This window comes from Callithrix jacchus, chromosome 3 (assembly GCF_049354715.1).
Source record: "Callithrix jacchus isolate 240 chromosome 3, calJac240_pri, whole genome shotgun sequence".
Lineage (NCBI taxonomy): Eukaryota > Metazoa > Chordata > Mammalia > Primates > Cebidae > Callithrix > Callithrix jacchus.
In genome coordinates this window covers 186,261,471-186,287,730 of record NC_133504.1, presented here as the reverse complement: position 1 = coordinate 186,287,730, position 26,260 = coordinate 186,261,471, and the positions used below count along the sequence as shown (strand labels likewise).

The window sequence follows — 26,260 nt, the reverse complement described above, 5'->3', positions numbered from 1 at the left end:
AACATACATGAACTTTGCTATGTACGTTCCTTCCTTCATGAATGGCCCATTGCCCTTTAATATTGCTTCGGTATCTATCAAAGTACAGATGTTTTACTTTTTTATGGTAAAATCTGTCCGTTTTTTTCTCCATCATGACGGTTTTTGCTTTTGATGGTATGTCTGGTGATGCTTCCCCAAAAAATGGAAGACTCTCAGAGACACCCCTTCTGGGCAGGGGAACCTTTGAAGACTTCGATCTAGTTCAAAAAATTAGTTTTTCCATTAGGTAATGGTTTGTTTTGATCTATAAAAATCGTGAAACAAATGCTAACACAATGATGGTAGAGAGACTGATGAGTTTGGCAAGTCTGGGGCGCATATGAGGTGGTCGGGGATCAGCAGAGAAGTTTCCCAAACACATGAGCATAGAGGCAGTTTCTGGGTTTGGGTCCTGAGGGAGAATCTCTCCCTGCGTTGCCGTTGCTAGTGCTGCCCCAGGGTCTTGCGATTGTCTGGGGACCCAGGGCCTGTGCAATGGTGTTGACAACAGGCTCTCAGCTCAGGGAGGATGGGATCTGGGAGGAAGGTCCCTAGATATAAACTGGCCCAGAAGCTGTCCTCTGTGACGAATGCACCCCAGTCTGCCTCTGGAAACCTATCCCTTCAGCCCACGGTTGGCTGCCATGACCAGCGTCTGGGCTCTGCCCTGGAGCTGGCATCCTTTTAGTGAAGGTGCGTCTTCCAGCACAATCCTGTTCTCGGGACTCTGCTGCAGACGAGTCCCCAGGAAGCCGTGGAGACACTAGGGCGGGTGTGTGAGAGGAAAGGGGAGTGCGTGGGGAGAGAATTGGTACTTTTTCTCAGGACTGGAGGAAGCTCTGAAAATGGAAGCCAAAGACGCGGCTTTTGCCTAAGCCCACACGCGGGACTGGCGTGTCTGCAGCGTCGCGCCGCCATGGAATATGTCCTCTTCGTGCTGTATTTCTCTTTCTTCCTGTGTCTCTGCGCCCTTGTGTGCCTGTACTTCTCTGGCTGCCAGGAGATGACCTATAAGCATGAAGGTAGGCGGCTGGTTCGGGATTTTGTTTTTTGAGGTTCTGTGGCGGTCCCTGGCTATGACCGATGCTCCTGCCTGTGCCAGGCAGTTCCGTTGAAAATGACAGGAAGACGAGAAGACAGGCAGCAGAGACAGGCTGGATCCAGTTGAGGGGCTACTTGTTTTGAGGGGTACCTCCTCTTTTTCCCTCTGCATCATTTGACCTGCTAAGGAAGACCACCTCTGTATAGTCAACGTGTAAATGGAGGAGACATGTTTACTCTTCATTCATTTTGCCACAACTGATTTTTTTTTTGAGACAGGATTTTAGCCTGTCACCCAGGGTGGAGTGCAGTGGCACAATCATGGCTCACTGCATCCCCAACTTCCCAGGCTCAAGTAATGTTTCCACCTCAGCCTCCCAAGTAGCTGGGACTACAGGCATCAGCCACCATACTTGGCTAACTTTGTCAACAACTTTTTGTAGAGATGACTTCTCACTATGTGGCCCAGGCTGACCTTTAACTCCTGGGCTCAAGCAATCCTTCTGCCTCAGGCTCTTAAAGTGCTGGGATTACAGGCATGAGCCACTGTGTCCGGCCAAAATGGAATCTTAGTCTGAACCTGGATTCATTTGTAAAAACAAATCAACAAGGAGAGACTTTGGTTCAAGGAGTATGGAAGGTTAGAGGAATTCGCCTTTTTATTCAGTAGATGGGCTCAGAATGAGCAAATGGTGGACATTTTTGCTCCTAAAGTATCTCTTGTGAGGAAAAACCCAGAGACTCTTAAAACAACTGGACAGTTTTTTTTTTTATGCTTGCCATTTTTTTTTAAGCCCACTATGTGCCATGCATGGGAGGAAACAATGTTTTCTGGGCAGTTCTCTCATCCCTTGAGAAGCAGGTGGTGAATTATTTCCTGCACATTTGGAAAATACAGCAAAACTGGGTGCATTGCCTTTGAGAAGATAGCCGCTGTGTTTCCACCTGCAACATTCACGTATCTTTTCTATTTTTATTAACAAAGGTACAAATATATCTAGATATTGAGTATATGTAGGCTTCCTGCATAATAGAATCACTCAAGAAAACTCTTCTTTAAAGAAAACAAAGTAACCTAGTGCTATAAAATGTTATAAAAAGTTAAAACCAGGCATGGTGGCTCATGCCTGTAATCCAGCCCTTTGGGAGGCTGAGGTGGATGGATCACTTGAGTTTGGGAGTTTGAGACCAGCCTGGCCAACATGGTGAAACCTCATCTCTACTTAAAAAAAAAAAAAAAAAAAAAAACAACTATACAAAAACTAGCCAGGTGTGGTAGATGTGGTGGCATGCACCTGTAATCCTAGTTGCTCGGGAGGCTGAGGCAAAAGATTCATCTGAATTTGGGAGATAGAAGTTGCAGTGAGCTGAGATTGTGCCACTGCACTCCCTCCTGGGTGACAGAAGGTAACTCTGTCTCAAAAAAAAAAAAAGTTAAAATGTTTTAAAAAATACCCAGCATAAAGGACCTGAGTGGCTGGGTCCCAGGCGGCTCCTTGCTGCTGTGGAAACTGCGTGTGTGGCGTCTGGCCATGGATTCCTCTCCATTGCTGTAGGATTCAGATTGGACTGCCTTTTTGTGTTTGATTTCTGCCCTAAGAGCAGCTTCTTTCCCTTCAAGCAGCATAGTTCTGTGGAGTCTTGGCCTCTGGGCTGTATGATATGATAATTTCAGGGGCTCCGTTGGGTCTGGAGTTAGGCTGTTTGCAAAGGCTGCTCTACCTTAAACACAGGCGGTAACATTGGTAGTTAATGCTCTGTCTTTGGGCTTGATAGTTGAGTCCTTAACTAGTGTCCCATGGAGCCTTAACAAGTGAATCATTCTAGGTAATTGAACACTGAGTTCTTGGCCCGAGGAAGGTACCTGACCCTGATGTGGATGGTCACAGCCCAGCAGTGTGTCCTAAACATTTGGAAAGTGTGTGACTTGATGATGCTTCCTGGGCTGCAGCAACAAGCGGACCCATCCCCAGAGGCCTTGCAATCAGCAGTGTTTCTGGGAAATAAGGTCGGCTCAGCGGCTGCTCAGAAAAATGTGGAACCTGGAGCTCGGGCGGGGGTGACCTGTGTGTGTGCAGAAGAGCTTGAGTACTGCAGATGCGTTACTCCTGTGGGTGCCATTGTCACCTTGGGATGTCACTTCCACTGCTCTCTAGAGCTCATTGGAAGATTCCATGATACCTGAAGTCAGGTGGGGTTCTCATCTGGAGGGAAGATTTGAGTAGATGATTGTCTCCCGCCTCTGTGAGGAGAGAAATGACATAAATCGATGTTGCCCATAGTCCTCACATACCCGCCAGTGAGACTCAACTGGGGCATGTGACCACGTGGTGCCCAACTGATGCCAGCTGTGTGAATGAATGGAAAGGGTGTTATGTGCAAAACAAGTTCTGTTTGTGATAGACAAACTAGTGTGGCTTTGAGTTCATTAACACTGGGATATAGTAGGGAACAAAAGGGCCAACCCCTGCCTTCATGGAGCTTCCATTCCAGGGAGTGGGGTGAAGACTGTCGGTAAACACAATAGCTTCCTGGATCTTCTGTCAGGTGGGAGACATGCTATGGAAAGAAATAAAGAAGGAGGCCTGAGAGGCTGGGGTGGGGATGGGGCAGAAGGGACCTGGGCTTGGTGGCCAGGAAGCCTTTTCTAATGTGGTTGCATTTGTGCAGAGATCTGAAGGGATCTAGGGAAGGAGCCATGTGGATTCTGGGGAAGAGCCTCTTGGAGTGGAAAGGCCCCATGGCAGGTGTGTGGGGGGTGCAGGAGCCTGGCCTGGAGGAAGAGAAGGGAGGCATGACGCCAGGGCGGGATGGGAGGTAGATCCTGCAGGCCCCGCAGACACTTGTAGCCTGCATGGGTGTTGGTGGTTGTAATTCCAGAGAGAGCTGTTGGTGGCTGGGACCGAAGGTGTCAGTGGAGAGAGTCAGGGAGAGGACTGGATTTTGGGTCGAAAGTGAAGCCAACAGGCTTTCTCCCAGAGGGCAGGCATGAGAGGTGGAGAACAGAGAGGAGGCCTCTCCTAGGACTGGGGCCTGAGCAACTGAAGCATGAGCTGCTGCTGCTGCTGGACTCCAGTTAGATGGCAGGAGGCGCGGTGCTGGGGTAAGTCACTGCCCACTAGGATTCCACGATGCCGTGGAGGACGCAGCTGACAAGTGAGCCTGGAGTTCAGTGGGGAGTTCATGCCCCACGCATATTAAAAAGCAAGGAGGAATGTGGGGTGGATGCAGTGCACGGGGAGACAGGTGCCAAATGCAAGAATGTTCTGGGTGATGTGTAGTGGTGGGTGCCTCCCTTGAAGCCCCTTCGGAAACTGTAAGGTGACAAGGATGTCCCTGCATCTTCTTCCCTGACTTATGTCTGAATCATTTCCTAATTGCCGTTATTAACTCTGGTGTCCGTCACATTTTTCTCACATTTACAGACATTGGGGTAAAAGGCATAGGCTGGGAGGGGCCCTTCGGATGTGGGGAGTGCCTGGCCTTTCTCTGTGAGATGGGGGAGCTGTGGGTGAAGCTGGCTTCTGGATGAGCCACCACAGCCTGGGGCTGGGCTCTGGAATTCAGTTTTGATTCCTTCTTCATGGTCTGAAAAGCATTCATTGATTGTAAAAACAAATAAACTCCTTGTCAGGGCTATTTGGGGAAAAGAAATCCTAAAATAAGGGACATCGATCTGGTGATTGTGGGTCGATGTCTGCAGCCCCCAGGGCATGTGAGCTCCTTGGGGCAGGGACATGGCCTGGTTTTGATCCTGTGATATTCCCCAGGCCTGCCCCATGTCTGTCCCACAGCAGGAGCTTAGCCAGTGTTTGCTGAGTGAATGAATGGCTAGACAGATGAATGACACCTCATAGCCTATGATATTTGGAGTGGGAGAAGTGCTGGCAGGGCGACTCAGAGGCTGACACATGGAGGCTTACGATTTGCCTCTGGATCTGAGCGACAGGTGCCTGAGGGTTGATTACACTATTCCTTCTCATTCTGTGGACGTTCCCAGTTTTCTATAATAAGCAGTTAAGCAGAGATTGCCTCTTTGTGTAGGTCTGGCCGAGATTTGGGCCATGCATTTGCCATGCCAGTCAGAGCGCTGGAACTGTGGATGGGCTCTCCACTCCTTCAAGCTGTTGCTGCCTCTGGTGTCCATATTCATTCAGTTCTTCTCCTTGGAACTGGACATCTCCCTGGGCCCTGTCCCCCTTTCTCCTTGGTACAGCCAGTGTGCTGCTCATGGGACATGACAGCGTGCTGGGCTGCTTTCTGGGCACAGGACATGAATGGCCACTTTTTTGCTCACAGGTGAGGTGGCTTCTCACTCCATTTGCCAGAGAAGGAGGCCGGTGCTCCAGGGGCCAAGTGGTTTGCACAGGTCTACAGCTGGAGAACCTGGGCCAGGATCAGACCAGCTCGCTCGGGCTGTAAACCCAGGGTCATCCGCCACCTGCTACCACCCTTTCTCCCACCCAGTCAGTTACAAAGCCCACCAGCCGCATCTTGCGATGCTCCAGTGGCCCAAATGGCAATCGCTGCCCTCGGCACTGGTATGCCCATGATCAGGGGCTGGCGGACTCCAAGAATCCTCAGTCATTGCTAACGTCATACAAATTGCATTTTACAGAAGCATGTTGTGGAGACATTTTTTGGATTTGATGAGGAGTCGGTGGACTCAGAAACGTTGTCTGAAACATCCTACAACACAGACAGGACAGACAGGACCCCAGCCACGCCTGAAGAAGACTTGGATGATGTAAGCAAACCTTCAGAGGGGGTGGGGCCTCACCCCGGATGCTCTCGGGCAGCACCTCTTGCCTTTGGCGGTTGCAACTTCTGCTCCCTTGCCTATAGTTTTGAACCCCAGAGGACCCGTTCCTACCAGTGCCTTATCAAAGCCAATGGCATGAAGGGAAGGCAGCCCCCACGGCCGTGGGCTCCATGAATGGTGATGGGTGGGCAGCACGTGGGGACCCTTTTTTTCCCCAGCGCTGATTTCTCCACCAAGGCAACCCGTGACTGCCAAGTTCAAGTTGAACCATTGATAGATGTCACCTTGCGTTTCCTCACTGTTTGCAACTAAAACTGCCACGTGATGGTCTCTCCCTGGTCCCCACACATGTGTGCACTCATGCACACACCACCTGGCTGACACAGCATCTTCCCTTTCTTGACTAAGATAAAGCAAGTAATCCAAAAAAATATAAAGAAGAAGATGACGAGTCCCTGAAATCCCATCACCCCAAGGTCACCACCTAACCCTGTCCTGACCATCTGTGCCCATCTGAGTGCATAGCCAGGTTCTTGAGCCAGCTGGATTCACAAGGGGGCAAGCCTGGCTTTGTTCTCACTTACCTTCCCTAGGTGAATTCTTTCAGGAGTGCTGAGTACATCTCAGGCAGACCTGTGGGCCTCTATGCCTTCCAGTGACAGGAATAGTCACATGTGATTAATTTCCTAAACTCTAGACTTCATTCAACGCAGACCTTCCCCTTGCTCCTCACCAGGGCCTGTGCTAGGCTTGGCTGCCATTCCCCTACCTCACTCTTCTGCCTCTCCCCATTGCAAGCCCCTGGTGGCTTCTTCTGAGCCCAGAGAAGGGCCGGAATGGGAAGGAGGTACGGATGTTCTGGGGCAGCTGGCCCTCGGGGCAGTGTCCTCTTGTGGGGGCAGGTGGATTGTGCTGCCCCTCAGGGTGCACCTCTCTTAGTCTCCAGGAATTCTCCATGATGTGCTGCACTCCATGGCTTCCTGGTGAGGGACTGGGCATTGCTGCTCCTGGTGCCCCCACATCCCAGGAATCTGAATGATAAGCCTCACACACCCCGCCCCCACTCATTGTACTTTCCCCCTCCTGGTGGCCTTTTCTGTGGAGTCCCTTCTGGAATGGCTTCTAGGCTGGTTCTCTCCCATGGGTCTATTTGCCACAGGAAAATGTGGCACCTGCTGCACTGGCACATCCAACCCCAAGATGGCCCTCTCTGTGCTCTTCCATCTTGTGCCAAAGCTCTAGTGGACACGTGTCACCTCTTCAGGTCATCCCCTTGACATCCGTTCTCATGCTGGGAGAGACACACCATCCTCCCTGTCAGCCCACCAGCCTCAGCCTAAGTGCTGGCTGGAGGGAAGGGCCTGGCCGGTGCTGGAGACACACCACCGTCCATCGGCATGTCCTGCACAGGGGTCTGGACTGGGCTACTCAGCCTTTCGGGCCTTGTTCTCAGCCATGGGTTTTTTATGTTTAACTTAGGATGGGTGCTTTTCAGTTTGCTTGTTTCCAGCCAGTGATACATAACAGGCATCTTTCAGCACCAGGCATGGGATTGCCTCAGCCTCTCCCATGGCCACACGGAGATTTCCCATGGATGAGTGTCAGGCACTGATGAGGGATTTATGCTGTCATTTTCCACACCTGTGAACCATGCACGGAGCTCCGTCTTATTTGCATCTTTGTACACTTATGTGGCCCTGTGGCCATCTCTCTCTCTCTCTCTTTTTTTTTTTTTGAGACAAGAGTCTAGCTCTGTCACTCAGGTGGGAGTGCAGTAGCATAATCTTGGCTCACTGCAACTTCTGCCTCCCAGGCTCAGGAATTCTCCTGCCTCAGCCTCCCGAGTAGCTGGAATTACAGGTGTCCACCACCGTGCCCAGCTAATTTTTGTATTTTAGTAGAGACAAGGTTTCACCAGGCTGGTCAAGCTGGGCTCGAACTCCTGACCTCAGGTGATCCACCTGCCTTGGCCTCCCAAAGTGCTGGGATTACAGGTGTGAGTCACTGCACCCGGCCATCTCTTTAGGATAAATTCTCAGAATAGGAGGTGCTGGTGGGAGGGGCACCCTTTACAACAGAGACTTTTGCTTCTGGAGTTGCATGGTACCCACCTGCTCCCCACATAACTCAAGTGATTCTGGGAGTGGGAGCTCCTGGGAGGAGCGCTGATGGCTGAGGAGGTGCCTCCTCCTGGCAGCCCTTCCCTCCAGTGCCCTAGTTGCTTCCTGGCAATGTGGGGCTCCCTAAGCACTTGCTGGCAGCACTGTGAGATGTGGCCTTTGGATGTTTTCTGAGTTGATCCTGGCACTCAAAGCCACAGCAAGTGATTATTTACGTTTATAATTAAAATCAGTCATAAATCATTTATTACTGTAATTATGCCCTTGGTTATTTTTTCTCCATTATGTGAAGACAACAGCCCGAGAAGAGGCTGACCTGCGCTTCTGCCAGCTGACCCGGGAGTACCAGGCCCTGCAACGTGCCTATGCTCTGCTCCAGGAGCAGGTGGGAGGCACACTGGACGCAGAGAGGGAGGCCCGGGTGAGTGCAGCCAGCCTCAGGGATCAAGAAAGCAGCCTAAGACCAGGTCATGCAGGTCCTTTCCTGGCTTGGACACTCAGAGGAGATTATTCTGAGAGCTGGCGGGGAACCTACAGCAAGGTCTTTAGTGTGGTGGCGTTCCAGATCCCTCTCTGCATCCTTGGTGTGATGGCAGGAGCTCTGGAACGTCGAGCTGTTAGACGAAGCAACGCTACACATCACCTGTGCTGTCTGCATGGAGGAGAGCATGCATTCAGAATTTAAGGCTAAGTGAAGAAATCACAGATGTGGCCGGCCTTGCAGGCTTCAGGCTCCTTTCCCTTCACAACTGAGAGCCCCCTGCCCTCTGGGATATCCCTGCAGAACACTTGCAGGGACTCTCGGGGTGCTCCCCAGCCCCCAGGGCACTCTGGGCCCTGTGGCCACCTCAGTCCAGGCCATACTATTCATTTCTCAGGCTGGGTTGAGCTTTGCCTTCTGGAAACTTCCACCTACTGGCCCTTCTCCCAACTTCGGGAGTCACTGGGGCCTGCTCTTCCTTCCTCCTGGGAATGCGGGGGACTCCGAGACAGCACATGTGGGTGCTTCCCTGCAACCCCTCCCCTACGTCACCCCCACACTGGTCCCCTGAGGCAGGAGGAATTAACCCCATCTTCTCAATGAGGAAATAGGCTCACAACCCAGCAACTTGCCCCCAGGTGCCCAGATGGTACTGAATGGAGCTGGGAGTCAGGCCAGGTTTCTCAGACTCCGGGTCCTGTGCTCTTTTCCAGAGCCCTGTTTGGGAATTCTGCAAAGGGATGGATTTTTGTGGTCTTAAAGGTGATGGGTGAGAATGGGGGATTGTTTGGCAAATCTGATGGCAAAGGCAGAGAGGAGAGGCCACGCCCAGGTGGAGCTTGTCCCAGGGACAGCAGTGGCCCTGTGGGGGTTGCGGGCAGGAGGAAGGGGGACTGAGGCCAGCAGGGAGGGAAGCGTCTTGTCCCTCTGTAAAAAGTCCAGTCTTTATGATCTAGGTTAGAGGGAAACTGGGAGGCTTTGTATGGGCTGAATCACATTTGTTTTGCCTTTTAAGTTTCATCTACTTGTCAACATTTAAAAGTCAAGAGATTCCATAGAGAAATCCAGGCTCCTGACCTCTCTTGAAAGGTGGCAGCAGCAGGCCTCCCATTACATGTGGCTGCTGCTGGGTGGCAGCGTCTCCCTGAGATGGGACATGCGCCTCTGGCTTGCCACAGTCCCCACCACTCCCTGTTACCCCACACCCAGTTGGCTTCCTGTATTTATGTGACTAGCTTGGTGCTTGAAGTATTTTGCTTTTCAGCCCCTGCTGTAGACGATAAGCGACCCAGCAAGTTTGCAAGTGTATTGAAGTCTGATGATGGCTGAGTGAGCCTCAGGTTCAGTGAGGATTGAACCTGGTTGGAGAGCTGGGCCTGGGCCCCCAGTGTGACTGGCTTCTGGCTCACTCACCCCCGTGAAAAACAGAGTCCTTTCTCCAGGCCTCATTTTCCTTATCTGTAAAACCAAGCAAGTTGGAACTGTCAGACTTTCCAGACTGTTCCGTTCTTAATGATTCCGTGTTTGAAGCTGAGCCCTGCTTCCAGGTAGGCCGAGGTGGAATACGTGCTCCTAAAAATGAACCTGCTCCTAAGGTTTGCCTGTAAGGCCCCTGGGCATTGCTTGCCTTGGGGCATGACGCTTTCCTCTTCTCTGTCACCCATTGGGGGCGACCTGCTCATGGCCTGGTCTTTTCCCTTTCAGACTCGGGAGCAACTGCAAGCTGATCTGCTGAGGTGTCAGGCCAAAATTGAAGATTTGGAGAAGTTACTGGTTGAGAAGGGACAGGTGAGCAGGAATGATCTGTGCTGTGGGTCTTCGTCTTTCTTCCCCTTGGTGGTGTCCCTGAGGCTAGCCCACTAGCCAAGGGGGATGTTCTGTGGGGCCGGATCAGGAGCTCCAGAGACACTAGAGGGAAAAAACACTAACATGACCCAGGCAAGTGTGTGCTTCCTAATGTGCCCATGTGCCCAGTTAAAAAATCAAAGCAAGGTATGGATTCTAACTTGGCTTTTTCTTTGTTTGTTTGCCAAATGCACAAAAAGATAGGATGTCATTCCAAAAGCAAAGGTGTGATCAGAACTGGTTTTGACTTGAACCTGAAGAAGAGCTGTCATTGCCTATTGAGGTTTTAACTGTGAAAGGAAGCAGCACCCGTGACTGGCCCTGGGTTAGTGCAGGGGCCCCGCCTCAGGCTTTGTGGCGGCTGGGCTCCCTGCTGTGATTGTGCCTCCAACAGCCTGGCCCTGTGCTCCTCAGGTTAGAGTCACCTGCCCCTACCCATCCACTGCATTTGATTAGGCAAGGCCCGGTCGACAGGAAGACGCAGCAGAAAAGCAACACCTGAGCCTAGGCCTGTCCCCTGGTGTTGGGGAGACGCCAGAGAGGGCTCTGGGTGGAAAGCTGGCCTCTCAGGGGTGGCCTCTGAAGGTTAGTATGGGTTGGCCTGCTCCGCGGCAGAAGCTCAGCTGTGGTGACATAACCAGAGCATCTCCCTGGCTTCTGCTCACCCTCCTGTTTGTCCCCAGGGCCTCTCAGGGGTGCAGGGCAGCAGGCATTGCCAGCTTGTAGCTGCCGCATCTGGGACTCTTGCTCCGCTCGGCTGTTTGCTGCCTCAGCGAAATCATCAGTCATGATTAGTTCCACTAACCCGAGGAGGGTGAGGGCAGATGGAGTGTCTGGTGGTCCCCGCCCCCGCCTGCAGGGGGCATTGGTGGGGCCTGAGGCGGCCAGGCAAGGTCTGTCACAGGTCCTAGGCACAGTGGGACGCAGTGGAAGGAGGCAGGCGTGAAGCGAGGGGTGTGTGAGAGGTTCCAGGTGGCTTAACAGAAGCAGCTCCGGAAGAGGAGCGCTGCAAAGCTGCAAAGGGCAGGGCTCCAGGTTGAGACCGAGGTTCCCATGGAGGTGGACGGCCAGCGGCCAGCATGCATGCCTGGCAGGTCACCACGGCAGCCTTTACCAAGGGACTGCGTGGGGAATGTGAGTGCCCAGTCCCTGGGAATGGCTTCTGTAAACCGTGGTCTGCATCCTCCATGTGGTGTGATTGTGGCGCAGAGCTCACATGCTGGAGCTGGATGCCTGGGTCAGAGGGTAGCTCTGCCACCTCCTTGTTGCATAAACTTGGGCAATTTATAGAATCTCTTTGTGCCTCAGTTTCCTCATCTTTAAAATGGGGCTAACCATAATACCTAACACATTAGGCAGGAGGACAGAGGAGGGCCCAGGAGGAGACAGGGCAGAGATCCAGGTGTGAGATGATAAGGCTTTTTTTTTTTGAGGCTGCTAGCCTCAGTTTCCCTTTTCCAGGCTGAGCCCATATATCTGTAATTTGCCTGATCACAGTCTATGACTAACTTAGCCTCCCCTAGGGGGCTAGGTCCTCTCTGTGTGGCCTGCTTGCCCTCTGTGACTGCTGGAGGATGGGGCCAGTCTGGGGCAGAGCCTGTGGCCGTTCATCCGGCAAGCACTTCCCAGAGCCCTCACCCATGTCAGGCCCGGTGCTGGTGCCTGGGACGCTGGATCTGTTTGCTATTGCGGAGTAACAAACTACCCCAACACTTAGTAATTTAAAACAGCAGGGATTTTATTCTCACGCAGTTCTGTGGATCGGCAGTTTGGGCTGGGCTCAGGACTGGCACAACCTGCCAGCCGCCGGCCAGGTGCTGCTGCCTCAGGGAGGCTCACCTGGCTTCTTTCCCCATGGTTTGGGGGCAGGGAAAATGGGCAAGCCCAAGGCCCAAGCTCAAGCAGGGTCCAAGCCTCTGCTCAGGTCACCTCTGCTAATGTCCCAGTAACCAGAGCATGGCACAGCCCAGCCCAGCTTCAAGGTTGGAAAAATGGACCTCATCACCTGCTGGGAGGAGCTGCAGAGTCGCATTGCAAAGCGGGGCACACAGAAGGGGAGGAAGTGCTACAGCCGTTTCAGCCACAGCCCACCAAAGACAAAAGGTTGGGGGAGCACAGCCACTCCTCACAGGTGCTTGCAGCCTGGCCAGGCCCACACAGGGGTCAGCACTGGGACGATGCATGTGACAGGTGCCAGGGAGACAGAAGCCTGGAGGCAACCAGGGCCTCTTTTGCATATTCCATGTACTGGGAACCAGACCCTAGGCCAAGCCTCAGCTTCTCAGCATTCTGGAACACCCAGACTCGCTGAGCCCGGCTGGGCCTGGTCCTTGGGAGGGGTCTCGGCCCAGCCCCAGCTCTGTGGCTGCCCAGCAGAGAAGGGAGGAGAGAATTGGAGAGGGCATCCCATGCTTTCACTCATTCCTTCATTTGCCCATTCCGGGACTCACCGAGTCCCCCTATCCCTGCGTGCCAAGTGCTGTGCCAGGCTCAGGGTACCACAGCAATAAGATGGACCTGGTGCCACGTGCTCACAGGACTTATGCAAGAGGATTTGACCAGGAACAGAAGCGATTCAGTGTGGTTCTGGCCAGTCTGTGGACTATGAGGTCAGCTTTCTGGATGCATGGAGGGTCTGCCGGTGTGGACCAGTCACCCTGGAGCTCTGCTCTGTAGATTAGACGTACAGAATGAAGTTGTGCTTGGGAGTGTGAATGAAGTGGAGAAGGGGTGCCCCACAAACCAGCCGTTTCTCTTTTTGGGGTTTAGAGGTTGGCAAAGACAATGAGGGCACATCACTGATGGCTGCCATTTTCTGTGACTTTCCATAGTCAGTTTCATAGAAAGTGACCTTTCTCACTAAAAGTTTGCTACTTGACCATCTGTTTTCTTCCGTGAATGTGACCATATTTGGTGTTTTTCCTTAGGATTCCAAGTGGGTTGAAGAGAAGCAGCTGCTCATCAGAACAAACCAAGACTTGCTGGAAAAGGTGCGTGACCCGCTTCAGGGAAGCACAGAGCCCCAGGGCACCCAGGACCCCTCAGGCCAGCTCAGACCACATGGGTCATGCCCAGTGCCATCTGGGCACTGCAATGACCTGGACCCTGGGGCCTGCATGCCTCCCATGAGGAGAGAGGTCTTCCTCACATGGAATCAAAGCCCCATTCGTGGTTCTGTCCTCTGGGACTAGGCCTGCAGAGCTGTTTAGTTCATCCTGCTGGGGTGCTCCACAGAAGTGGAGAGGGCTGGGCTGTCTTCCCAGGCCACCCTGAAGAAATAAGGAGGGCTGCCCCAAACTCTGGGGACACCTGCAGAAATGGGGAGGGCTACCCCGTCCTCTGGGGACACCTGCAGAAATGGGGAGGGTTGTCTCGTCCTCTGGGGACACCTGCAGAAATGGGAAGGGCTGGCCCCAACCTCTGGGACACCTGCAGAAATGGGGAGGGCTGCCCCGTCCTCTGGGGACACCTGCAGAAATGGGGAGGGTTGTCTCTTCCTCTGGGGACACCTGCAGAAATGGGAAGGGCTGGCCCCAACCTCTGGGACACCTGCCGAAATGGGGAGGGCTGGCCCCAACCTCTGGGACACCTGCAGAAATGGGGAGGGCTGCTCCGTCCTCTGGGGACACCTGCAGAAATGGGGAGGGCTGGCCCCAACCTCTGGGACACCTGCAGAAATGGGGTGGGCTGGCCCCAACCTCTGGGACACCTACAGAAATGGGGAGGGCTGCCCCGTCCTCTGGGGACACCTGCAGAAATGGGGAGGGCTGCCCCATCCTCTGGGGACACCTGCAGTAATGGGGAGGGTTGTCTCGTCCTCTGGGGACACCTGCAGAAATGGGAAGGGCTGGCCCCAACCTCTGGGACACCTGCAGAAATGGGGAGGGCTGCTCCGTCCTCTGGGGACACCTGCAGAAATGGGGAGGGCTGCTCCGTCCTCTGGGGACACCTGCAGAAATGGGGAGGGCTGGCCCCAACCTCTGGGACACCTGCAGAAATGGGGAGGGCTGGCCCCAACCTCTGGGACACCTACAGAAATGGGGAGGGCTGGCCTATTTTTGGGCTGGTCTGTCCTGACCTTGGGCTCCAGGCCGCCTCCGCTGTGGCTTTAGGGTCCAGAGCCCTTCACCCACCAGTGTGATGGGAACCTGAGGCAGGTCAGTGGGCAGATCCTCAGGCCATCTTAGCCCAGTGCAGCTGACTCATAATGGGAGCTGGGCCTCTGTTCTTCCCTCTGTGGTTGTGGAACTTTCCAGAGCTCTCTTGGGGAGTCTGCATGGGGAGTAGCTCTAATGCTCTGGGATTAAAACCATAGCTTTTATTTTTTCCTAATTGGTGTACTACCAAGTACCAGCCCGGCTGAGAGACCCCCACCCAGGCAGCGCTGAAGGAAGTGAGAGGCAGACACCCAGACAGAACAGCACAGTGGGTCTCTCCGGGGTCCAGCAGCCTATCGAGCTGAGAGCCTCGGGCTGACAGCATTCCAGGCTGAGGGCCCCGAGCAGATTTTGATCCACCTGTTTATTCTCTCTTAACAGGTGATTATGATTAATAAACAGGTGTTCCGTGTTTACTCATAACTCAAAAATATTCCAAGCAGGCAGCTGTTACCCGCTTACCACTAATTGCAAACTACAAGGTATTCTCCACAAGGGAGCCCCGGGGCAGGGTAAACTTAATGTTTCTCAACAGAGTACAATCCAGTTATTCTTTTAGTAAATTCACTGCGTCGTGTAACCATCACCATAATGCAGTTTCAGAACATTTTCAGCCAGATAAACACCCCTGCTGCCCCTGTGCAGGCCCCCTCTACCCCGCCTCTCTGCCCTGGACAGCCTCCCATCTCCTCTGTCTTTACGTTTTCCATGTCTGGAGGTTGCAAGTTTGTGAGCCAGACCCTAGATTAGGCCTTAGCTTTTAAGCATCCTGGAGCACCAGGACTGGACGAATCTGGCCTGGCCCTTCTGGGGACCTCAACCCAGCCCCCTCTCTGCCACAAACCAGCATGTGGCCCTGTTTCCCTCCCTGCATTTTTCAAGGTCATTTGGGACAGGGCTGGTGGGTATAGTGCAAGCAGGCCCCGGGCCTTGGGAGAATTTTAGCATCTTTGATCTTGTTCACTAAATTCTGGGAGCCATGGAAAATCCTCACACCCTCACCTCATTTCTTTTTTTTCTTTTTCTTTTTCTTTTTTTTTTTTTTTGACAGTCTTGCTCTTTTGCCAGGCTGGAGTGCAATGGCACGATCTTGGCTCACCGCAACCTCTGCCTCCCGGGTTCAAGCCATTCTCTATCAGCCTCCCGAGTAGCTGGGACTACAGGCACGTGCCACCATGCCCAGCTAATTTTTGTATTTTTAGTAGAGACAGGGTTTCACCATGTTGGCCAGGATGGTCTTGATCGCTTGACCTCGTGATCCTCCCGCATCAGTCTCCCAAAGTGCTGGGATTACAGGTGTGAACCACCGTGCCCGGCCCTCACCCCATGTCTAAAGGTCCCCGGGGGTGGGATCACCTGGCAGAGGGCCCCTCTAACCTCCTGTACATGTGTTATTTTAATGACTTCTCGCTGCTGCCAGGCAAGGGGTGCTGCTGTTTCCCTTCTTGGACAGAAGCTGAGGATGGAGTAGTTGGCTAAGTGACCCAGCATCTCCCAGCTGGTCTGGGATGTAGGCAGTATGGCTTCCCACACTGATCTGTGCCCTCAGGGAGCTGCCACCTTTACGGCTTCTTCTGCCAGCTCTGGGGAAGCAGGAGGGGGCCTCCCTGCTGTAGTTGGCTGGGCCTCTGGGTGGGCTGAATCTGGTGGGACTTGAGTTGGAAAGACCTGGACAGGCTTTGGGCGTGACACTCTTGCTTCCTGGTGTTTAACTGCAAGGGAGGGACTTAATAGCTCCCTACCTCAGTTTCACCATCATTCATGTATTCAGCAAATATATAAGTAGCACTTATTCCACTGGGGCAGGCTCAGAGGTGCAGGGGTGAACCTGGCCCAGCTTCTGTCTCCTTCATTCCCAGCTGCATCAGCAAAAAGGACCTGCAGTGCCTGCCTCATCTACTTGCTTGCTGCAAATCCTGCCCTCTCCTGCCCCTTGCTCCAGGACCAGCCAGTCCTCTGTTTCCCTCCAGCCACTTAGCCAGATGGCCTGTGATCGGGGACCCCAGTGCTCCCACCCATCCTGTTAATCTGCAGGTATCTTTGCTCTAGATTTACAGACTGGAAATGGAAGAGAACCAGCTGAAGAACGAAATGCAAGATGCCAAGGATCAGAACGAGCTGTTAGAATTCAGAGTGCTAGAACTCGAAGTAAGAGACTCTATCTGTTGTAAACTCTCAAACGGCGCAGACATTCTCTTTGAACCCAAACTGAAATTCATGTAAAGCTCCCAGATGTTTTCAAGCATGTGTAAAGGGGACATGTTATAGTTTCTTTCTTTCTTTCTTTCTTTTTTTTTTTTTAAATCTGTATGTTCAGAATAATTTCACTGCCTTAATGTGTTCTGGAGAGAGTGCTCACCCAAGTCTATGGACCTGTACCAGAGCTAATATATTTATTGCCTATGGCTTGTTTTGCACTTAATAAAATAATTTGTTTTTGCAATATTTTGCCTTTTTTATTTGTGTTTCATTTCCATAACTACTTCTTTCCTGCATGCGTAGTCACCGGGTACGCATTCTGCACACCCAGACGGAAGCACTGTTGCAATGAATAACACACCTTTTTAAGTGATCTTGCATGCAGTAAATCTCACCTTTTGAAATAGCAGAGTCTGACCTGAGCCAGCAATTGACTTTAGAATGTGTTTAATGCCACTTTGGGCCCATTTTCTATTTTCCAAGGTAAACACAAGGTAAGTGAAGACAGGGCAGAGGATGTATTTGCACAGGCGTTTAAGAAAACTAGTCACGTTGTTCAAACTCTTTTATCCAGTAAATACAGACCCAGGCATCGCAGCAATATTGGACCAAAGAAATTACTGTTTTCAACTCAAACTGTAACTCAAAACTGCTGGAGGGAGATCAGTTGCTGTTCACGTGTAGAAATCCTGTTCCTTCAGGAACTGCCCCAATGCACCGAGTGAGATTCAGTGAAAGAATATTGATGGTCTTATTGCCTCCTGAAATCTTACCTCGGGTGTGTTACTGTATTGCCTTGCTCTCATGGTACTTCATAATCCTTTTTTTGTTTCTGTTGAAAAACCATTGGCATTTTCAACATCACTTACGTTTGTGATGAGTTTCTCTAAGCACCTGTAGTGCGCGGCTCTGCTGTCTCTCAGCTGAAACCTTTGCATGCGTGAAACCCTCAAAGTGAGCACCTTCACAGTGTTTGTGGCTTCCCCAATTTTGTTTTCTCCTCCCGGCTTGAGTTACGATTCTGTCTGCATTAGAACTGACCCTGTGTACCTTGTCGTGTGGGCAGGGCAATGTGGCTTGAGTATTTCTCATGCCAAGTGTGACTCAGCTCTTGGCTCAGCATGACATGAGCATTTTATTTGTGCCACAGAATTGGAAGTTATGTGAGGTCGTTGTCAATACTCCTGCCTCTGTTAGAGAACCTTTCACAAAACTTTGTTATGAATCTTTCTCATGAGAATTCTACAAGCACTACCCAGTTTACCAGAGTGCAGTGTCGTGATCTTGGCTCACTGCTACCTCCGCCTCCTGAGTTCAAGGGATTCTCGTGCCTCAGCCTCCCGAGTAGCTGGGATTATAGGCACGTGCCACCACACCCAGCTAATTTTTTATTTTTAGTAGAAACGGGGTTTCACCATGTTGGCCAAGATGGTCTCCCTCTCCTGACCTTGTGATCCACCTGCCTCAGCCTCCCAAAGTGCTGGGATTACAGGCATGAGCCATTGCACCCTGCCTTTATTTTTATTTTTTGAGATAGGGTCTCTCTCTGTCACCCAGGCTGGAGGGCACTGATGCAGTGTTGGCTCACTGCAACCTCTGCCTCCTATTTTGAGCAATTTTCCTGCCTCAGCCTTCCCACGTAGCTGGGACCATAGGCACACACCACCTCACCCAGCTAATTTTTGTATTTTTAGTAGACACAGTTTTTGGCCATGTTGGCCAGGCTGGTCTCAAACTCCTGACCTCAAGGGATCCACCCCCCGCAACCTCCCAAAGCGCTAGGATTACAGACATAAGCTACCATGCCTGGCCTATAAAATGACTTTTGTTCATATAAACTATGAGCTTTTGGGGTCACTTTTTTTACGGAGAGGCCATTTAAGTAAATTTGCAGTTAGAAAGACATCTGTGGAATGGAACCGTCGTGAATTTTGTTCTTCTTGGCTAATAAGGGAAGTAAGGTTTCTCACTAGACTGTTTCAGACCTAAGTCAGCCAGGTTAGAGCTTCATGGAAATTAACTGAATTAGTGGCCCACCCTCCCTCTTTCCTTCAGCCTCACCCCGGAGCATCTCCTTAAGCCCCGCCGTCTGGATTCATGCCTCTCTTGCCTCCATCTCTTAGTTGAATTATTTAAGAAGCCTGTTGGTTCCATAGCTAGATTCTGCTGGAATGGCCCAAAGTGTATTATTTTTACTTTACCATAAGTTTGATCAAACCAAAGCAGTTTGATTTAAAGGTGTGATTTGAAAAGGTCTTCTCTGCTGCCCCACCGTGACAAATCTAAAGGTTTAAAGTTCAATGCTAAAGGTTTCAAGTCCGTTCTGTGCAGGACACACATCTGAGACAAGAGTCCTGTTCTGCCACTGTGCTTTAGCCCTGTGAGTAATTAGCTTTTCCCGACCCTTTTAGAAGCTTGTCACTTATGGATGATTAATAAACACCTCTTCTGGGAAAAGGCTTGCTCTCCTTCCTCCCTTAGCAGTTGAGCTTTGCTGTAAGTCTAAGGGAGAGGTAGAACGATCACTGGTTGTGTTCTAAAAAAAAAAATTGTGAATGGCAGATTGTGCTAGAGAGAACAGAAAGTCAGCCTTTGTGGCTAGGTGAGGTGGCTCATGCCTGTAATCCCAGCACTTTGGAAACTCGAGGCAGGCAGATCACCTGAGGTCTGGAGTTTGAGAGCATCCTGGCCAACATGATGAAACCTCATCTCTACTAAAAAAAAAATACAAAATTAGCCGGGCGTGGTGGCACATGCCTGTAATCCCAGCTACTTGGGAGGCTGAGGCAGGAGAATCACTTGAATCCAGGAGGTGAAGGTTGCAGTGAGCCAAGATCACGCCATTGCACTCCAGCCTGGGTGACAAGAGCAAAACACCATTTTAAAAACAAAAAAAGAAAGAAAGAAAGAAAGACAGGACTTTTGGGTCCCGGCCCTGCCCTGCCGCTCACTAGCGTGGGACCTCAGCCTCAGCCTCCCTGAGCCACCGCCCCTTTGTCTACAGAATGAAAGCAATGAGCCTGCCTCCTGGGGTTGTGGGAGGATTAAACAGGACAGTGCTGGCACAGAGGAACAAACCGCAGTTGGCGGCTTTTGCTATAGTCAAATTTAGTGCAATCGTGTTTATTTTGTAATTCTGTGACTTCATGGGTTTTGATCTCACAACAGATAAAGCCATGGTACCTTGTTAACCATTTCTCCCTAGATGAATAGGTAAGAAGTAACCACGTTTCCAAAGGAGAGCAGCTGCGTGGGAAGGCATGAAAACATCAGAGTTCACGGACGTGGCTGCTTCTCGTCTGAACTTGCGCTTTTTAGTAACATCTGTGCCCACTGGAATTCCTTGGTGTTTGCTGAGTAACGTGGGAAAATGGCAAGTGGTAAATAATCCGGTCACATTCTGTTTTTAAACCGAATCTTTTCCCCAGGAGAGAGAGAGGAGGTCGCCAGCATTTAACCTCCAAATCACCACCTTCCCCGAGAACAACAGCAGCGCTCTCCAGCTGTTCTGTCACCAGGAAGGAGTTAAGGTAGCGTGCCTGGGGGGTGCCTCTGCTAAATGCCGGCCAAGGGCTGGCTCAGTGCCCGGCTTAGTCGGAAAGGGGGAGTGCTGGGATGGAACTGATTTTCTTGAGGTGCTCCTTGTATTGAAAGTCACAGTTTATCCATTTATTGAAGGGTCACCAAATGTGACTGTATTTTGACCCATGCTTTAAAACAGCAGAGGCTTGGCCTGGAGCCCTGAGCATGAACCCCACTCCACCACTGCTCTGGCCTGTAAACTTTCTGAGCCTTAGCCTCTTCGCTATGCAATCCAAATGACAATACCCACACCATAAGCTGGGATGATGATGAAGTTAGAGCATGAACGGATGCCAAGGGCCTGGCACTGTGCCTGGCATGCAGTCATGCTCTGTAGACGGTGGCTGTGGGTGCTAGAAGGGCCCGGGGTTTGCCCTGTCCTGGAGCCCTGCTCTGCCCCGGGGACAGCGTCCTGACTCACCCGATTGATTCCATGGCCTTCCAAGAGCAGTGTTTGTGCTGGGGTTACACTCAGCCAATGAGCAGCGGTTATGCCTTCTCTCCCTCACTCCCCAGAGGAACGGCTGGGCGCAAAACTTGGCCAGAAAGGAAAAGAAAGAGCGCAGTGTCTTGTGGAGAGGAAAGGCCGTGGTCCTAGAAATTGGTATGGTTGGTCTCTGTAGCTCACACAAAAATGAACGTTGGAAATCTCTTCCAGGATGTGAATGTTTCTGAACTTATGAAGAAATTAGATATCCTTGGCGATAACGGGGTAACTATGAGCGATCGGTTTCCGGTTTTGTGTTCTTGTTTTGATCTGTGTGACTTTTGTTTCGTTTTGTTTTTAATTTCTCTCTGATGAAGGAGATCTAAGAAGTACAATGTAAGGCTTTTGTATGGCCGTGTTCCTATGTGGGTGGTGGGGCTGGTATTCGTCAGAAGTGGGGTTTCAAAGTTAGGGTCTCCTGGCCTGTGAGTGACGAGGGGACGGAAAGGCCTGAGAACCCTTGCCCAGAATGCAGGTGGGATCACTTGAGATCACTGAAATCAGAAAGTGATCTTTTTGCCCTCCTGAAAGATGAGCTTGAACGCAGCCATGTTTCACAAAAGCTTCGTGAAATGTCCCCAACCATGATATGTCCCCAAGTCCATGAAATGTCCCCAACCAGAGGGACAGTAGCTGTCTGCCTGATGCGCTGGCCCCATTAGTGAGAGGAGCTAACCCTCAGGTGCAGCCCAGAGAGAAGCTAAGAAAGTTGCTTGGTGTTGGCTGGGCATGGTGGTGCAAGCCTGTAATCCCAGCACTTTGGGAGGCTGAAGCGGGTGGATCACCTGAGGTCGGGAGTTCGAGACCAACCTGGCCAACACGGTGAAACCCCATCTCTACTAAAAATAAAAATTTAAAAAAAACTGTCTGGGCGTGGTGGTGCGCATCCCAGCTACTGTAATCCCAGCTACTTGGGAGGCTAAGGCAGGAGAATCATTTGAACCCAGGAGGCAGAGGTTACAGTGAGCTGAGATCACGCCACTGCACTCCAACCCGGGTGACAGAGAGAGACTCTGTCTCAAAAAACCAAAAAGACTTGCTTGGTGCTGACTGTCTACACATGGATTTGGGATCCAGTGTCAAATGCCCTTGCCCATTTTTGTGTTTTAGAATTTGAGAAATGAAGAACAGGTTGCAATAATCCAAGCTGGAACTGTGCTTGCCCTGTGTGAAAAGGTAGAGGCCAGCAGCATTTCTGTGCTCACACCTTGTCCTGGCTTCCTAGCACCATACAAGAAACTGTACATTGGCGTCTTGCTTTGCGTGGGAGCATGCGTTCCAGTCAGTCTGCGTCTGCATGTGCACATGCATGCCTTTCCGTTTACTGAAGGAGGTCACACGTGCTCACTGTAGAAAAGCCAGAGGTGCAGGAGGAAATCAAAACCTAGTGGAGGAAACAGTCCCTCACATTTGCATATTTCCTTCCAGCTGTTTCCTTGCATCCAGTTTTTAAACTTAGTCGAAATGATACCTGGCATCCAGTTTTCAATCAGACTTTAGAAACATCCTCTGTGCCATTTAACATGGTTCACAAATGTGTTTAAATGGCTATGCATCACTCCATCACACCGCTATCCCGTTAGTTACTGAAGCCTCTCTTAGCTGTTACGTATCGGAGGTGTTTCCATTTTTTTTTCTTTCTACAATCATGCAGTGGTAAGCTGCACATGTTTTACACATAAATTTCTATCTACGTCTTAAAATATGCCCATAAGCTAGATTCTTGAAGCAGAATCATTGGGCCAAGTGGTAAGAATGCCTTGGAGGGCTTTGGCATTGTCAAAACAGTGTCCAGAAAAGTGGAACCAGGTACCCCTCTACCTGCAACCTTACACGTTGTTGATTTATGCTTGACATGGCACGTTACCGCTGAAAAGAACTTTGAGGATTTGATGGTGAAAACTCAATCATGCCATTGTTCTCATCTTTATTTGAGTGCTAGTGATATGGAGTTTTTTTTTGACATGTATTATCTATTTTCTTCTCCTTCCTTGTGAATTGTAATTACATTTCTTTTGAGGAGTTTCCACTGGGTTTGTTCACCTGTCCATCCATTCATTCATTTGACAAACATGTATTCATTGTCACTGTCTTTCTTACTGACTTCTCTGTGTGCTTTACACATTAAAGATGTGAACTTTTTGACCTGTTTGTTACAAATACATTCCTGATTTGTTTGCCTTTTACGTTGGTTTAGGATGTGTTAGAAATACACAACTCTTTATGGCTAAAGACCTTTTCCTTTCAAAGCACATGAGTTCAACTTTTAGATGCTATTTTTGTGGTGATGAGGTATTCATGATCTTAGTTAGGATTCATTGCAGAATCTCTGGAATGAATTAAAGTATAAATAGTTTTTTCCAGGGCATCTGTTCAACCCCTCAATCAAGTAAAGGATACTAAATGTTGGTAACAGACTTATGGCCAAACCTTGTCCAAGGTCACACTGGTAGGCAGTGGCAGAGGATTGGAACTCAGCTTTCTCCCGTTCCTATCATCACTGGCTGAGCTTGTGTCCTCAGGTGAACTGTGGGATGGGGATGACTCACATCTGGCCGTCGGGTGGCCATCAGATGCAGGTGCAGGTGCGGGAGAGGGCATGTGGGGTACATTCAGCACACCTTCCTTTCCAGCAGCAAAACCCTCTGTGGAGGTCTAGGCTCCTCCAACTGTGCTCCTGTAGAGTCACACAAAGTGCTGATAAACACTTGTGACACTTATGACTCAGTTCATTCAACACCCCCTGGAACATTTACTGAGAAAGTGTCTTAGTGTCAAGGGCTGAGCCCGGCCCTGGGAGACGTGGAGATGCCACATCCACCAGTGTCCACTGATGTCGGGGAGGCCTCTCCTGGCTTGGGTCTCAGCCACACCACTTGCCAGCTGCAGGGGTTTTGGCCCATTTCTCACCACATCTCCCCCAGCCATGACACCAAGCATCCTGGTGGCGCAGTGTCTGTTGGAATCCGGAAGGCTGCATATTTCGGTGGGATCGAGCATTGCCATCTGGTTCAACCAAGCACCTGGGGCCGTGCTTGCTTCCTGGAGATGCTTGGTCAATGCCTGTCGACCGGGTGAGCAAGGAGCAGGAAGCTGCTGGTGACTCAGGGTGGCTGGTTCGTGATGGGGCTGGGGTGGAGGGCATTGGAGGGCTAGGCCACTAGCTCTCGGTGAGAGCTGCCCTCTGCAGGGCACTGAATTCTCCCACCTGAGCCATTCCTAACATGCCCCTCCCCACGCCTGACCCACAACCAGTGTTCTAGGCCTTCACCTTAGGTCCTCAGGGCTCCTCATCCTCTGGGCATCTGGGAGATTAGCAGCCCCCTAGGATTGAGGAGGTGGAGACTGTCTGGCATCCGGCCACTGTCTGCCTTGACCTTCTTCATGCTGTGCTCACCTGTCAGCTGCCCACCTCCCCACTTGCACCCTGCCCACCCCCAATGCCATCTGCCTGCCCCTGACCACCAACCACCCCAGGCGGGCCAGCCTGGCACCTTGCCTTGTGCCCTACATGCCAGAGAGCCGTGCTGGCCACCCTAGCCTGCCAGCCCCTCACATCTCCGACTGATGGTTCTGAGCCTGGCACAGAGGTGCCCAGCTCCTTGTCTTTGAGGACTGAACATAAACCAGAGTTTTCTCAGGTTGGGTTCTGGGAGACACTGGCCCTGCCATTTGTCTGTGGATAAAGGTTTAGTAAGCTTGGGAGTTGCAGTTCATCTTCTCCAGGCTTGGAGAGGATGTTGGTATGAAAGCTCCTCGGGTTCAGAGGTGGACCCTCACGTGAGGTGGGAACTGGGTCCGCAGGACCTCAAGAACCTGGCAAGACCACTAGGGGATTGACGGTCCACTTTGCCTGGGACTGACAGCTTTCCTGGGACTTGAGAATTGCAGTGCTAAAACAGGGACAGTCTTGGGCCAAAAGGGACAAGCTGGTCACCCTAGAGGTGACAGGCACTGCAGGGAAGTTTGCAGAGGGGTTGGGCACCTGCAATGTCACTGCCAGAGAAGGCTCGATGCCAGGCCCCAGTTAACCCCCGCTCCACTAAATACTCCTTTTTTTGTTTGTTTTGAGACAGAGTCTCACTCCGTCACCCAGGCTGGAGTGCAATGGCATGGTCTTGGCTCACTGCAACCTCCACTTTCCAGGTACAAGCAATTCTCCTGCCTCAGCCTCCTGAGTAGCTGGGACTACAGGCATGTGCCACCACACCCAGCTAATTTTTGTATTTTTAGCAGAGATGGGGTTTCACTATATTGGCCAGGCTGGTCTCGAACTCCTGACCTCGGGATCCGCCCACCTCAGCCTCCCAAAGTGCTGAGATTACAGGCATGAGCCACTGCACCTGGCCACCAAATATTCCTTGTTTTAAAAATTGTCATTCCATACTGGTATCTGAATAAGCAGAAGTCAATGTTAATGTTCCCTTAGAGGCATGAATTATTTTTTTCTTTCTTGAGACAGAGCTCTCACTCTGTCACCCGGGTTGGAGTGCAGTGGCATGATCTTGGCTCACTGCAACCTCTGCCTCCCGGGTTTAAATGATTCTTGTGCCTCAGCCTCCTGTAGTTGGGATTACAGGCACCCACCAAGACACTTGGCTAATTTTTTATTTTTACTAGAGACAGGTTTCTCCATGCTGGCCAGGCTGGTCTCAAACTCCTGACCTCAAATGATCCACCTGCCTTGGCCTCCCAAAGTGCTGGGATTGCAGGCATGAGCCACCTCACCTGGCCTCGAAGCGGATTTCTTAGTGTGTAGGTGAAGTGCAACCTGAAGGAAACTCCTATGAAGTGCTTGTGTTGATTTTGCTGCCAACAGCATCTTGCCCCAGGCACGTGCCTTCCTCATCACCACCCACTGAAGCACTGCCCAGTCTTCAGGGCACAGACATCCATCCTGGCGCCCATCAGCTGCACTCTGGTTAGACGCGTACAGGATCAGGGCAAGGTCTCACCAGCCTCAGCACATGGCACGTGCCCCACAGAGAAACTGAACCATGAGACATTGGAGGGTTTCTGGATCATAACAGCCATATCTCTTCTCCCTCAAGTTCCAAATGGATTAGAAAAAGACACAGGCTCAGCCAGGTGGGAATGTTTTAAAGGCTGCGTTCTCGCTGGTCATGGTGGATTGGAGAATGAGGCATAGGTCTGAGCACAGTCAGACTTTCTAACAGTTGACCCTGAGAGGAAGCCTTGGGATCCTCCCCTAAGGGAGAGGGGAGAGCTGTAGGGGACCCAGGCCCTGCATCCAAGGGGCCCTGGGAGTTGGGGTGCAGAGAGCGGACCCTACCCTGCAGCAGGCTGCTCCCACGAGGTTGCTCAGTTCCTCCTTGGCACCTCCCGGTGGGTGGACTCACATCTCCTCCCCAGCACGAGACTCCCCTCTCCAGGGGCTGGAGCAGAACCACAGGCATTGTTTCTGCTGGGAGTGATTGAAACCCTGGAGCTATCTCGCCAAACTCTTTGATATTAAATTTCTTTCTTTCTTTCTTTCTTTCTTTTTTAAGACAGAATCTAGCTCTGTCTCCCAGGCTGGAGTGCAGAGGCATTATCTCAGCTCAC

General features: G+C 51.3%; 2 protein-coding genes across 6 annotated transcripts in view; both read left to right on the top strand.

The window, feature by feature from the left end:
• The window catches only part of JAKMIP1 (janus kinase and microtubule interacting protein 1), a 174,120-nt gene that overhangs the window by 127,093 nt on the left and 20,767 nt on the right, over nucleotides 1-26,260 (top strand). For 4 of the 5 annotated variants that reach the window (XM_035294107.3, XM_035294106.3, XM_078367545.1 and 1 more), the window contains 5 exons: nucleotides 5,681-5,809; nucleotides 8,237-8,365; nucleotides 10,130-10,213; nucleotides 13,198-13,260; nucleotides 16,477-16,870. In XM_035294107.3, coding sequence (XP_035149998.3) covers nucleotides 5,681-5,809; nucleotides 8,237-8,365; nucleotides 10,130-10,213; nucleotides 13,198-13,260; nucleotides 16,477-16,650 — 579 coding nt within the window. In that variant the 3' untranslated portion in view covers nucleotides 16,651-16,870. Of the gene's footprint in view, nucleotides 1-5,680; nucleotides 5,810-8,236; nucleotides 8,366-10,129; nucleotides 10,214-13,197; nucleotides 13,261-16,476; nucleotides 16,871-20,054; nucleotides 20,157-20,866; nucleotides 20,921-21,805; nucleotides 21,872-26,260 lie in introns of those variants that run through there. The other variant, XM_035294105.3, reaches the window with a different exon arrangement.
• LOC128931639 (uncharacterized) lies at nucleotides 806-16,870 on the top strand. The gene is made up of 5 exons (XM_078367548.1): nucleotides 806-1,043; nucleotides 5,681-5,809; nucleotides 10,130-10,213; nucleotides 13,198-13,260; nucleotides 16,477-16,870. The coding sequence occupies exons 1-2, from the start codon at nucleotides 938-940 to the stop codon at nucleotides 5,710-5,712; spliced, it is 138 nt and encodes a 45-aa protein (XP_078223674.1). The 5' UTR covers nucleotides 806-937; the 3' UTR covers nucleotides 5,713-5,809; nucleotides 10,130-10,213; nucleotides 13,198-13,260; nucleotides 16,477-16,870.

Bases quoted from the DNA above. Each gene is read 5' to 3' on its own strand.
- LOC128931639 (XM_078367548.1), top strand. From the start codon at position 938: ATGGAATATGTCCTCTTCGTGCTGTATTTCTCTTTCTTCCTGTGTCTC. The intron at 1,044-5,680 runs GTAGGCGGCTGG...TGCATTTTACAG, and splicing joins GATGACCTATAAGCATGAAG to AAGCATGTTGTGGAGACATT.